A 12,917-nucleotide genomic window follows, 5' to 3' on the forward strand; every position below is an offset into this window, starting at 1 on the left:
TCACTCAGATTAATGATTTTAAAATCCATCCATATTGTAGCATGTATCAGAAACTTCATTTCTCTGTATGAATAATATTCTCTTGTATGTATATACCACAATTTGTTTATCCATTCACCTGTCAATGGACACTTGGGTTGTTTCCACCTTTTGGTTATTGTGAATAATGCTGCAGTGAACTTTGGTATACAAGTGTCTTTTGGAGTCCCTGTTCTCAATCTTCTTGGGTATATACCTAGGAGTGGAATTTCTGGGTCATACGGTAATTCTGCATTTAACATTTTAAGGAACCATCAAACTCTTTGCCACAGCAGCTGCACCAATTTAAATTCCCAGCAGCAATGCATGAGGGTTCTGATTTCTCCACATTCTTGCCAACGCTTATTATTTTTCTTTTTTAAAAAATAATGGCCATCTTACCCGTTGCCATTGCTGTCAGGTTGATTCCGACTCATACTGACCCTATAGGACAGAGTAGGACTGCCCCATAGAGTTTCCAAGGAGCGCCTAGTGGATTCAAACTGCCAACTTTTTGGTTAGCAGCAGTAGTGCTTAACCGCTAAGCCACCAGGGTTTCCAATAGCCATCTTAAAAACCCATCTTAAAATGGGTGTGAAATCATGTCTCATTGTGTTTTTGATTTTCATTTGCCTAATGACTAATGATCCCTGAGTGGCACAAATGGTTAAGCACTGGGATACTAACCGAAAGGTTGGTGGTTCAAACCCACCCAGAGGCATCTGCTTCTGAAAGGTCATAGCCTGTAAAACCTGTGGAGTGCAGCTCTACACTGCACACATGGCGTCGTCATGAGTCGAAATCATCTTGATGACAACAATTGACCATTTGTATATTTTCTTTAGAGAAGTGTTTATTCAAGTCCTTTGACTATTTTTAAATTATATTGTTTGTCTTTTTGAACTATAGGAAGCTATGCTTTTTATACTTTAGAAAATAAGCTAGATCTAAACATGTTTCAAGGGTATTTAAGGGGCGATCTTAGAGGCAGGAGGTTAGACTGACCTCCAGAGACTCCTTCATTCATTCATCCTTTTATCCATTTAACTTACCTTTTCTGAGTCTCTGTCATGTTCCAGACACTGTGCTAAGAACTGGACACTTTGATGAATGACCAGTTCCTTTGCTCCCCCAAAGAGCTCACAATCTATTGTGTGTGTGCGTGCCTGTGTGTGTTACAGTTTGAATAGATGTGTGACTTGACAAATGACAATACAAGGAGGTAAATGCTAGATTAGAGATATGAACAAAGTGCTAAGGGAGCCAAGAAGTGGGGCAGTTTACTCTGCCTGGGTGAATCCAGGAAGGCTTCACAGAGGAGGGGACATTTGAACAGGGTCTTTATTATTATTATTGTGCTTTAAGGAAAAGTTTACAATTCAAATCAATTTCTCGTATAAAAACTTATACACACGTTGTTATGTTGTTGCTGTCCCTATAATGTGACAGCACACTCCTCCTCTCCACCCTGGATTTCCCGTGTCCATTCAACCAGCTCCTGTCCCCCTCTGCCTTCTCATCTTGCCTCCAGACAGGAGCTGCCCACATAGTCTCATATGTCTACTTGAACTAAGAAGCTCACTTCTCACCAGTATCCTTTTGTGTCTTATAGTCCAGTCTAATCTTTGTCTGAAGAGTTGGCTTTGGAGATGGTTTTAGTTTTGGGCTAACAGAGTCTGGGGGCCATGTCCTCTGGGGTCCGTCCAGTCTGCTTTTTTTTTTTTTTTTTTTTACTAGAATTTGAGTTCTGCACCCCACTTTTCTCCTGCTCCGTCAAGTCCTCTGTGTTGTGTTCCCCGTCAGGGCGGTCATTGGTGGTAGCCAGGTACCATCCAATTCTTCTGGTCTCAGGCTGGTGAAGTCTCTGGTTTATGTGGCCCTTTTGTCTCTTGGACTCATATTTGCCTTGTGTCTTTGGTGTTCTTCATTCTCCTTTGCTCCAGGTGGGTTGGGACTAATTGTTGCAGCCTAGCTTTTAAGACCCCAGACACCACTCACCAAAGTGGGATGAAGAATGTTTCTTTGATGCACTTTGTTATGCCAGTTGACCTAGATGTCCCCTGAAACCATGGTCTCCAGACCCCTGCCCCTGCTACACTGTCCCTTGAAGTGTTTGGTTGTATTCTGGAAACTTCTTAGCTTTTGGTTTAGTCCAGTTGTGTTGACTTCCCTTGTATTATGTGTTGTCCTTCCCTTCACCTAAAATAATTCTTGTCTACTATTACTATCTAGTTAGTAAATACCCCTCTCTCCCTCCCCACCCTCATAACCACCAAAGAATGTTTTTCTCCTTGTTTAAACTTTTCTTGAGTTCTTATAATAATGGTCTCATACAATATTTGTCCTTTTGTGATTGACTAATTTCACTCTGCATAATGCCTTCCATGTTATGAGATATTTCCTGGATTCATCATTGTTCTTTATCATTGTGTAGTATTCCACTGTGTGAATATACCAAAATTTGTTTATCCATTCATCTGTTGATAGGCACATAGGTTTCCATCTTTTTGCTATTGTGAACAGTGCTGCAGTGAACATGGGTGTGCATATATCTATTCCTGTGAGGGCTCCTATTTCTCTAGAATATATTCCAAGGAGGGGAATTGCTGGATCATATGGCAGTTCTATTTCTAGCTTTTTAAGGAAGTGCCAAATTGATTTCCAAAACAATTGTAGCATTTTACATTCCCATCAGCAGTGTATAAGGGTTCCAGACTCTCTACAACCTCTCCAACATTTATTATTTCGTGTTTTTTGGATTAATGCTAGCCTCATTGGGGTGAGATGGTATCTCGCTGTAGTTTTGATGTGCATTTCTCTAATGGCTAATGATCGTGGGCATTTCCTCATGTATCTGTTAACGACCTGAATGTCTTCTTTGGTGAAGTGTCTGTTCATATCCTTTGCCCATTTTTTAGCTGGGTTATTTGTCTTTTTGTTGTTGAGGTTTTGCAGTATTGTATAGGGTTGCTATGAGTCGAAATTGACTTGATGGCAATGGGTTTGGTTTTTTTTGGTTTATAGATTTTAAAGATTAGATGCTGATCAGATTTGTCATAGCCAAAATTTTTTTCCCAGTCTATAGGTTGTCTTTTTACTGTTTTGGTGAATTCTTTTGATGAGCATAAGTGTTTGATTTTTAGGGGCTCCTGGTTATCTAGTTTCTCTTCTGGTGTTCGTGCATTGTTAGTAATGTTTCGTATACTGTTTATGCTGTGTATTAGGGCCCCTAGTGTTGTCCTTATTTTCTTTTCCATGATCTTTATCATTTTAGATTTTACATTGAGGTCTTTGATCCATTTTGAGTTAGTTTTTGTGCATGGTGTGAGGTATAGGTCTTGTTTCATTTTTTTACAGATGGATATCCAGTTATGCCAGCACCATTTGTTAAAGAGACTGTCTTTTCCCCAACTAATGGACTTTAGGCTTTTGTCAAACATCAGCTGCTCATAAGTGAATAAATGTATATCTGAATTGTCAATTCCGTCCCATTGGTCTATGTGTCTGTTGTTGTACAGTACCAGGCTGTTTTGACTACCATGGTGGTATAATAGGTTCTAAAATCAGGCAGTGTGAGGCCTCCCACTTTGTTCCTCTTTTTCAGTAATGCTTTACTTATCCAGGGGCTCTTCCCTTTCCATATGAAATTGGTGATTTGTTTCTCCACCTCATTAAAAAACATTGTTGGAATTTGGATCATGATTATATCCTGTCTATAGATCACTTTGGGTAGGATAGACATTTTCACAATGTTGAGTCTTCCTATCCATGAGCAAGGTATGTGTTCCCACTTGTGTAGGTCTCTTTTGGTTTTTTGCAGTAGTGTCTTGTAACTTTCTTTGTGTAGGTCTTTTACGTCTCTGGTTAGATTTAGTCCTAAGTATTTTATCTTCTTGGGGGCTATTGCAAATGTTATTGATTTGGTGATTTCCTCTTTGACACTCTCTTTGTTGGTGTAGAGGAATCCAACTGATTTTTGTATGTTTATCTCGTATCCTGACACTTTGCTGAAATCTACTATTAGTTCCAGTAGTTTTCTTGTAGATTCTTTAGGGTTTTCTGTGTGTAAAATCATGTCATCTGCAAATAGAGATACTTTTACTTCTTCCTTACCAATTTGGATGCCCTTTATTTCTTTACCTAGCCTAATTGCTCTGGCTAGGACCTCCAGCACAATGTTAAATAAGAGTGGTGATAAAGAGCATCCTTGTCTGGTTCCTGATCTCGAGGGGAATGCTTTCAGACTCTCTCCATTTAGGATGATGTTGGCTGTTGGCTTTGTATACATGCCCTTTATTATGTTGAGGAATTTCCCTTCTATTCCTATTTTGCTGAGAGTTTTTATCATGAATGGGCATTGGACTTTGTCAAATGCCTTTTCTGCATCAATTGATAAGGCCTCCTGGTTCTTGTCTTTTGTTTTGTTTATGTGATGGATTACACTGATTGTTTTTCTAATGTCAAAGTATCCCTGCATAACTGGTATGAATCCACTTGGTCACGGTGATTTTTTTTTTGATATGTTGTTGAATTCTATTGGCTAGAATTTTGTTCAGGTTTTTGCATCTAAATTCATGAGGGATATAGGTCTGTAATTTTCTTTTTTTGTGGTGTCTTTACCTGGTTTTGGTATCAGGAATATGCTGGCTTCATAGAATGAGTTTGGGAGTATTCCACCCTTTTCTATGCTCTGAAATACCTTTGGTAGTAGTGGTATTAACTCTTCTCTGAAAGTTTGGTAGAATTGTCCAGTGAAGCTAGGGCAAGGGATTTTTTGGTGGGGAGTGTTTTAATTACCTTTTCAATCTCTTCTTTTGTTATAGGTTTATTTAGTTGTTGTACCTCTGTTTGTGTTAGTTTAGTAGGTAGTGTGTTTCTAAAAATTTGTCCATTTCCTCTAAGTTTTCAAATTTGTTAGTGTACAAGTTTTTATAGTATTCTGTTATGATTCTTTTAATTTCAGTTGGGTCTGTTGTAATATCGCCCATCTCACTTCTTATTCACGTTATTTGCTTCGTCTCCTGTTTTTCTTTTGTCAGTCTGGCCAATGGTTTATCGATTTTGTTGATCCTTTCAAAGAAACAGCTTTTGGTCTTGTTAACTCTTTCAATTGTTTTTCTATTCTCTATTTTATTTAATTCTGCTCTAATTATTATTATTTGCTTCCTTCTGGTACCTGATGGTTTCTTTTGTTGCCCTCTTTCTATTTGTTCAAGCTATAGTGATAATTCTTTGATTTTGGCCCTTTCTTCTTTTTGTATGTGTGCATTTATTGATGTAAGTTGACTCTGAGCACTGCTTTTGCTGTGTCCCAAAGGTTCTGATAGGAAGTGTTTTCACTCTCATTTGATTCTATGAATTTCTTTATTCCATCCTTAATGTCTTCTATAACCAAGTCATTTTTGAGCAAGGTGTTGTTCAGTTTCCATGCATTTGATTTTTTTTTCCTTGCTTTTTCTGTTATTGATTTCTGCTTTTATGGCTTTATGGTCAGAAAAGATGCTTTGTAATATTTCAATGCTTTAGATTCTGTTAAGGCTTGCTTTATGACCTAATATGTAGTCTATTCTAGAGAATGTTCCATGTGCACTGGAAAAGAAAGTATACTTGACTGCTGTTGGGTGGAGTGTTCTGTATATGTCTACGAGGTCAAGTTGGTTGATTGTGGCATTTAGATCTTCATGTCTTCATAGAGCTTCTTTCTGCATGTTCTGTCCTTCACCGAAAGTGGCGTGTCGAAGTCTCGTGCTATTAATGTCTATCTCTCTTTTCAATGTTGTTAGAGTTTGCTTTATGTATTTTGGAGCTATGTCATTGGGTGTGTAAATATTTATTATGGTTATGTCCTCCTGGTGTAAAGACCCTTTAATCATTATATAGTGTCCTTCCTTATCCTGTGTGGCAGATTTTACTTTAAAGTCTATTTTGTCAGAAATTAATATTGCCACTTCTGTTCTTTTTTTGATTGTTGTTTTCTTGATATATTTTTTTCTGTCCTTTGAGTTTTAGTTTGCTGTGTCTTAAGTTTGAGGTGTGTCCCTTGCAGGTAGCATATTGACAAAACGTATTTTTTAATCCATTCTGCCACTCTCTGTCTCTTTATTGGTGTATTTAGTCCATTTACTTTTGCATAATAATTGATAGGTGTGTGTTTAGTGCTGTCATTTTGATTTGTGCGTATGTGTGTTTGTTGTTGACAGTTTCTTTGTTCTACTTAATTTTCTGTGCTGAGTCATTTTTCTTTATACATTTTCTTTTCCTTTTTTTCATTGTTGTTGATTTTGTATTTGCTGACTCTCTATGTTTTTCTTGTTTTTTTTATTTTAATGTATAAGATTGTTAGTTTCCTTTGTGGTTACCTTAATATTTACTCCTATTTTTCTAAGTTTAAACCAATCTTTTATTTCTTTATATCACCTTGACTTCCTCTCCATATGAAAGATCTATGACTACATTTTTTAGTCCCTCTTTTTTTTTTTTTTTAATGTTGTCATCTTTTACATAATGACATCTCTGTTTCCCTGTTTTGAGTGTTTTAGCTTTAATTTATTTTTGTGATTTCCCTCTCTGGGTTTATATCTGATTGCTCTGTCCTGTGTTTTAGTCTTGGGTTGTTATCTGACGTTATTGATTTTCTAACCGGAGGACTCCCTTTACTGTTTCTTGTAATTTTGGTTTGGTATTTGCAAATTCCCTAAACTTGTGTTTATCTGGAAATGTCTTAATTTCACCGTCGTATTTGAGAGACAGTTTTGCTGGATATATGATTCTTGGCTGGTAATTTTTTTCCTTCAGGGCTTTATATATGGCATCCTATTGCCTTCTTGCCTGCATGGTTTCTGCTGAGTAGTCTGAGCTAAGGCTTATTGAATCTCCTTTGTAAGTGACTTTTCATTTATCCCTAGACATTCTTAAAAGTCTCTATCTTCGGTTTTAGCAAGTTTAGTTATAATATGTCTTGGTGACTTTCTTTTGAGATCTACCTTCTGTGGGGTTCAATGAACATCTTGGATAGATATCTTCTCATCTTTACTATATCAGGGAAGTTTTCTGCCAACAAATCTTCAACAGTTCTCTCTGTATTTTCTGTTATGCCCCCCTATTCTGGTACTCTAATCACTCGTAGATTATTCCTCTTGATAAAGTTCCACATAATTCCTAAGGTTTCTTCAATTTTTAAAGTTCTTTTATCTGATTTTCCCTCAAATATGTTAGTGTCAAGTGCTTTATCTCCAGTCTCACTAATTCTGACTTCCATTGCCTCAGTTCTGCTTCTATGACTTATTGAGTTGTCTAATTCTGAAATTTTGTTGCTAATCATCTGGATTTCTGTTTGCTGTCTCTATGGATTCTTGCAGCATATTAAATTTGTCATTATAGTCTTCTCTAATCTTAAGTTCCTCTGTTGCTTTCTTTCTGTGTTGCTTGGCTTATTCTGCATTTTGTCTGATATCTTTCCTGATCTCTTGAAGGGTTCTGTATATTAATCTTTTGTATTCTAACTCTGGTAATTCCAGGAAGTTCTCTTCATCTGGAAGATTTCTTGATTTTTTGGGGGGAGCGGAGGAGCTTGCTGAAGCCATCATGGTCTGCCTCTTTATGTGATTTGATATTGACTGTTGTCTCCAAGCCATCAATAAGTTATTGTATTTATTTATTTTATGTTTGCTTGCTGTGTCCTAGCTTCTTGTTTTGTTATGAGATGCCCAAATAGGCTGCTGAGCAGAGTCTTGATGGATAAGTAGGAAGAAAAAGGGCAGAAGTCTTTCTAAGAAGACTGAACCATGTGTGCACAGTCACAGGTTTCGAAAGGACTGTTTTTTGTTATGGGAATGATAAAACTTTTAGTGATAGATTTCCTGTTAAAGTAGAACTTAGCTGGTAATATTGTGCCTTGGTATAAGAGTAGTAAAAATATGAACTAACATTCACTTATCATTTGTATGTGCCAAACCTATGCTTTAATATGCTGTCTCATTTAACTGTCACAAGAACCCTATGAGGTAAGTACAGTTATTATCCCCATTTCACAGGTGCAGGCACTAAACCTAGAAGGGCAAGCGACTTGTCTAAGGACACACAACAAGTAAACAGTAAATTTTAGAGATGTTCCCAGGTAGCCTCACCCTATAACCTGTGATGTTTCCCCAGTGCTGTAGGGGAGATGTGGACTAGAATCCAGATCTGAGTTCTTTACCCTTTAAGGTTCCATCTCACTCTGAGTGTCTTTCATTGCAGCCTGGCTGTCACCCTGATGTGACCTTGAAAAAGCCACTTAACACTGAAAATCCACAATGGAAGGGACATCAGTAGAAAGACACGTCTCTGCACATTGTGTGGGGGAGGGGCTGCCAAATGAATCTATCTGTGAGAAGACCTTAGAGAGATTCACTTACCATGGAAATAAGGAATTATTTAACCTGATACTCCTTTAATACAATCCACCCCTATACATGCAATGTGTGGTTTCCAGAACTGGGAGGAGAGAAAGCAGAAGTGAAGGCAGGTTTCAATCTTCTATCAGGGCTGAGTGGTCATGTAACAGAGAAGTGTTTATAAGGTTCCTGTGCTAGATGAAAGTGAAAATCTTTTTAGGTATAAAACGGAGATTAATCCCAACCTGATGTCAGTTGCCTGGATGATCAATTAGGATTCTTTCCACTGCAAGAAACAGAAAAACCAACCCCAAGTGACTTAAGCAAAAAGGTCTCTATGGACTCACGATACTGGGAAGGCCATGGCTGCATTCATGGACCGGTTTCTCCCCAGCTCTGCCTTGCTTTCATTTGTAGGCTCCACATGGAGGCCTCTGGAAGCTCCAGATATCCCACTCCTGGTGGCAAAATAGCTGTAGTTCCTCCCTTCAGTCCAGTGAGAAAGAGCACTTCTCTTTTCTGGTGGCTGCCTCCTACGTGCTGAGATATGGTCTGAGGGGTTACCTTCCCACCCTGAATTAACCCCCATGGCCAGTGATTGCCATGTGCTGATTGGCTGATACCTGACTCACTTATTCCCCTCCTGCAGTTGGTCATAGAGCCCCACCTGGACCACATGGTCCTTGAGCTGTGCGGGGAGGTAGTTCCCCAAACAAAACGCGGGGGTTGTTGTCTGCAGAAGAGGAATAGGTGTCAGGGAAGCGTAAGAGCTGGTCGCTCATGGGGCTTACATGGGTTTCCCCAAGCACCCCCTTCCCCCCCATCATACAATTCTAACCATTCTTGGTGACTTCCTGTGTGTAGCAGACGTATCTCAGAGACAGCATGAGGCCATTGAACATTTCTCCTCCTCTCTTATGGCAGATTCAACCTAGATCCCTTTGACTGCTACACAGATGAGCAGATCTGGGATGTCTTGGAGAAGACATTTCTGGCCAAGACAGTAAGTAGCTCCAAAGCCTAGCTCTTGGTCTCAGCCTACCTCTCAACAGGGGAACTGGTCCTTTGTGGGCTCCCCTCACATGACATTTCAGATGCTGCTGCTTTGAGGGATAGATTAAATAATCTCACGGAGGTGAAATGATGTGGAGTTCCTCAATAAACGCTGATGTTGTTTAAGCTCTGACCATGTGCCAGGCACTGTTCTAGGCTCCAGGGACCCAGCAAAGACAAGGCGGATAGGTCTTTGCCCTCCTAGTTCTGACATTCTTTGGGAGAGGGAGGGAACGAACAAGTTTATACCTGAGATTCCTTCAGGTAGTGGAAGACGTGTAACAGGGCAACGGGGCCTGAGGAAACCTCAGTGGAGATCTGATCCTTTGGATTAGATGGCCAGGCAAGGCCTCATTAAGGATATTTGAGCTAAGACCAACTGTTGGGGGGAGCCAGGGAAACATCTCTGAGAGAACATTCGAGCAGAGGAACTAGTATGTGCACAGGCCCTGAGGTGGGTGTGAGCTGGGCAGTTAAGGAACACAAAGGCCAGTGGCTAGAGTGGAGAGTGGGGGGTAAGAAGTGTTACCAAATGTGACTGGAGGGGTCTGAGATGCGGTCAGCTCCTAACCTCCTTCCACAGTGGCCAGCATGGCATCTCTTCTTCCCCCAGATTGCAAAGTTGCCAGAACGACTGCAAGCAGAAGTTGTGGAAAATGGTGGAAACTTTTCTGTGGGGCAGAGGCAGCTGCTCTGCATCGCTCGAGCAATCCTTCGCAACTCCAAGGTGAGGCTGCCACCTGAGGGTGGGGACCGAGAGGCCAGGGGAAGTCAGGACTATGCCCTGCTCTGGGCACCACACTGGCTGTTTCTCCCTCTATCGCCACAAGAGCACAGGCACCATGGTCTTCCCTCAGAAATATAAAGGGCTTAATCTTTCACTGAAGGCCTTTCCATCTGTATCTGTGGTGTGGGGAGGTGTTGTAGGTGGAGAACCTCAGCCTAGGCTCCATGAAACCATGACATCCTACAACTAAGCTGAAACGTTCCACTACTAAAGCCAAATGACAATGCTCTTTTCCTCAGGAAAAGGCAAGGGGCTAGAAACCTGTTACTTTAAAATTATCTTCTGTACATTTGTCTAAAATTTTTGAAGGAGGTTACTCTTCTAGTTTTTATTACAATTGGGATTCAGATGACAGCTGACCCAGAGAAAAATCACATATATTTCAAAATGTTTAAGATAACAGCGCTTCTTGAAGTATTCCAGATATTTTGCTGGCAATTTCAAGTGTTCTGGCTGCTTGAGCTAGTTAGAGCAAATGTCCTATTTCACAGGTGAGGCAACACACGCACACAACCACACGCACATACATGCAAACATGCACATACGCACATGCACACGTACATGCACTCACACATATTTACACTGTGCACCTCCCCCACACTCACATGCACACACATGTACATACACACAGTCACACATGCACACACATGTATGTACACATTCACACATGTACGTACACACATGCGTGCACACACATGCACACAAGTATGTACACACACGTACGCACACACGCACACATGTACGTACACACACTCACACATGCACACACATGCACGTATGCACATGCACACACATGTACGCATGCACACGCACGTACACTCACACATGCACACGTGTACGGGCACACACATGCACACACATGTATGTACACACATGCACACACATGTACGTACACACACTCACACACACCATGGTTAAGTCGTTATACAACATTGGTGCCTGCTCTCAGTGCTGTGCGGAAAGACAAGGCAAGGTTCAGTGGGGCGTGCAGAGGGGAGAAGGTTTCAGAAGAGGTAGGTACCCCCTCCCTTCTTAAGCTGGATGAGCAACAGGGTTTGCAATATTTACGTGGAACTTTCTTAACTTCTCAGTTCCCCATTTCACAGCCACTTAGCTGCCTGGTGCTGAAATTGCTTCCTCTACATTGATTCCCAAATTTGAGTCCTCAATCGATCATTTTTGTCATATCTGTGTACCACCTATCCTGTGATTTACCAAAAAAAAACACAGTTGCCATCAAGTAGGTTCTGACTCATGGAGACCCCACATATGTCACAGTGGAACTATGCTTCATAGGATTTTCAATGAATGCCTTTTCAGAAGTAGATTGCCAGGCCTTTCTTCTGAGGCTCCTCAGGGTGGGCTTGCACCACCAACTTTTTGGTTAGTAGCTGAGCACGTTAACTGTTCACACCACCAGGAACTCTGTGATTTACTAATGGCACTCCTTTTAAGAAACTGCCCCCTCAAACAATCATATTTATGAAGTCATACTTTATGTGCTAGCTACGTTTTTCTAATGTGTATTATTAATGAAATAAACACAGAAAATGTTAACACGAAAAGATAGGTATCCACATACCAGCTACAACCATCTCACGTGACCCTGGCTGTACACATGCCACCCTTTGGGGGACGTTGCTCTAGCTTCACTCAGGCAGGTAGGATGGCAGCTGGTAGAACAAGAAGCTGACACTAGGGCATTCTGATTTCCACGGTCTCAGTTCTCTGTTCACTAAAATATAGTTAGCTCTTGGTTGAAACCCCCAACATTCTCTTCATAATGTAATGGATAATTAGAACTCACAGTGGGTTTTGAACTTGGTCCAATTCTGCATTTTGAGGCTAAGGAAACGGAGGCCTATAGAAGAGGAATTTATCTAAAGTCTCACAGTGAGTGAGTGGTAGAACCAGGATGAGGCCCAGGTCTCCAGGGACTGAGGAGGCCACCCTCCCCCATGTTTTGCATTCACCAGATCATCCTTATTGATGAAGCCACAGCCTTCATCGACCTGGAGACTGATGCCCTGATTCAGCATGCCCTCCGTGAGGCCTTCCAAGGCTGCACGGTGCTGGTTATTGCACACCGCATCACCACGGTCCTCAGCTGTGACCGCGTCCTTGTCTTGGGCAACGGCAAGGTGAGAGCTGCCTCTCTGGGCTGGTGGGAGGGTGGATGCACAGGCGCTGCCCCAGGAGGCCATCGCATTCTTCAAGACTGAGTTCAGCTGTGTCCTGATCCCCACTCCCCTCCTTTCTCTATCTCCTAGGTCTTGGAGTTTGACAAGCCTGAGGTCCTGCAGAAGAAGCCCGGGTCGGTGTTTGCAGCCCTACTGGCCGCAGCCTCTCACTGACCTACAGTGAAGCAGAGACTGCATGAGGCTGAGCTCAGAAGGTCCCCAAGGTGTAGCATGAGGCCTTCTTGTTAAGAGACCTCCAGTTCTTCAGAAAGTGGGGCTGAAATTTGGTGAGGTATGCTGGTGATGGGATGGAAGAGAAGACCCAAGGGGCATAACTGGAACGGGCCACTCTGGGCCCCAAACCTGGGAGCCCAGCACCATTTGGGACTGTGGAGTCCAATGATCATGGGTCTCTTTTTAATTTGTATGCTGAATGATTTCATGACAATATAAAAGCTTATGACTGTTTTCTGATCTGTGTTAAAAGTATTGCAAATGATGTAG

General features: G+C 41.2%; 1 protein-coding gene across 3 annotated transcripts in view; it reads left to right on the forward strand.

The window, feature by feature from the left end:
• ABCC11 (ATP binding cassette subfamily C member 11) overlaps positions 1–12,654 on the forward strand; it is a 95,953-nt gene extending 83,299 nt beyond the window's left edge. For 2 of the 3 annotated variants that reach the window (XM_049864924.1, XM_049864925.1), the window contains exons 26-29: positions 9,318–9,396; positions 10,060–10,173; positions 12,210–12,374; positions 12,504–12,654. In XM_049864924.1, the coding sequence (XP_049720881.1) occupies positions 9,318–9,396; positions 10,060–10,173; positions 12,210–12,374; positions 12,504–12,587 (442 nt within the window). In that variant the 3' untranslated portion in view covers positions 12,588–12,654. The remainder of the gene's footprint in view (positions 1–9,317; positions 9,397–10,059; positions 10,174–12,209; positions 12,375–12,503) is intronic. The other variant, XM_049864926.1, reaches the window with a different exon arrangement.
• The last annotated feature ends 263 nt before the right edge of the window (positions 12,655–12,917 follow it).

Source organism: Elephas maximus, chromosome 21 (assembly GCF_024166365.1).
Source record: "Elephas maximus indicus isolate mEleMax1 chromosome 21, mEleMax1 primary haplotype, whole genome shotgun sequence".
Taxonomy (NCBI): Eukaryota; Metazoa; Chordata; class Mammalia; order Proboscidea; family Elephantidae; genus Elephas; species Elephas maximus.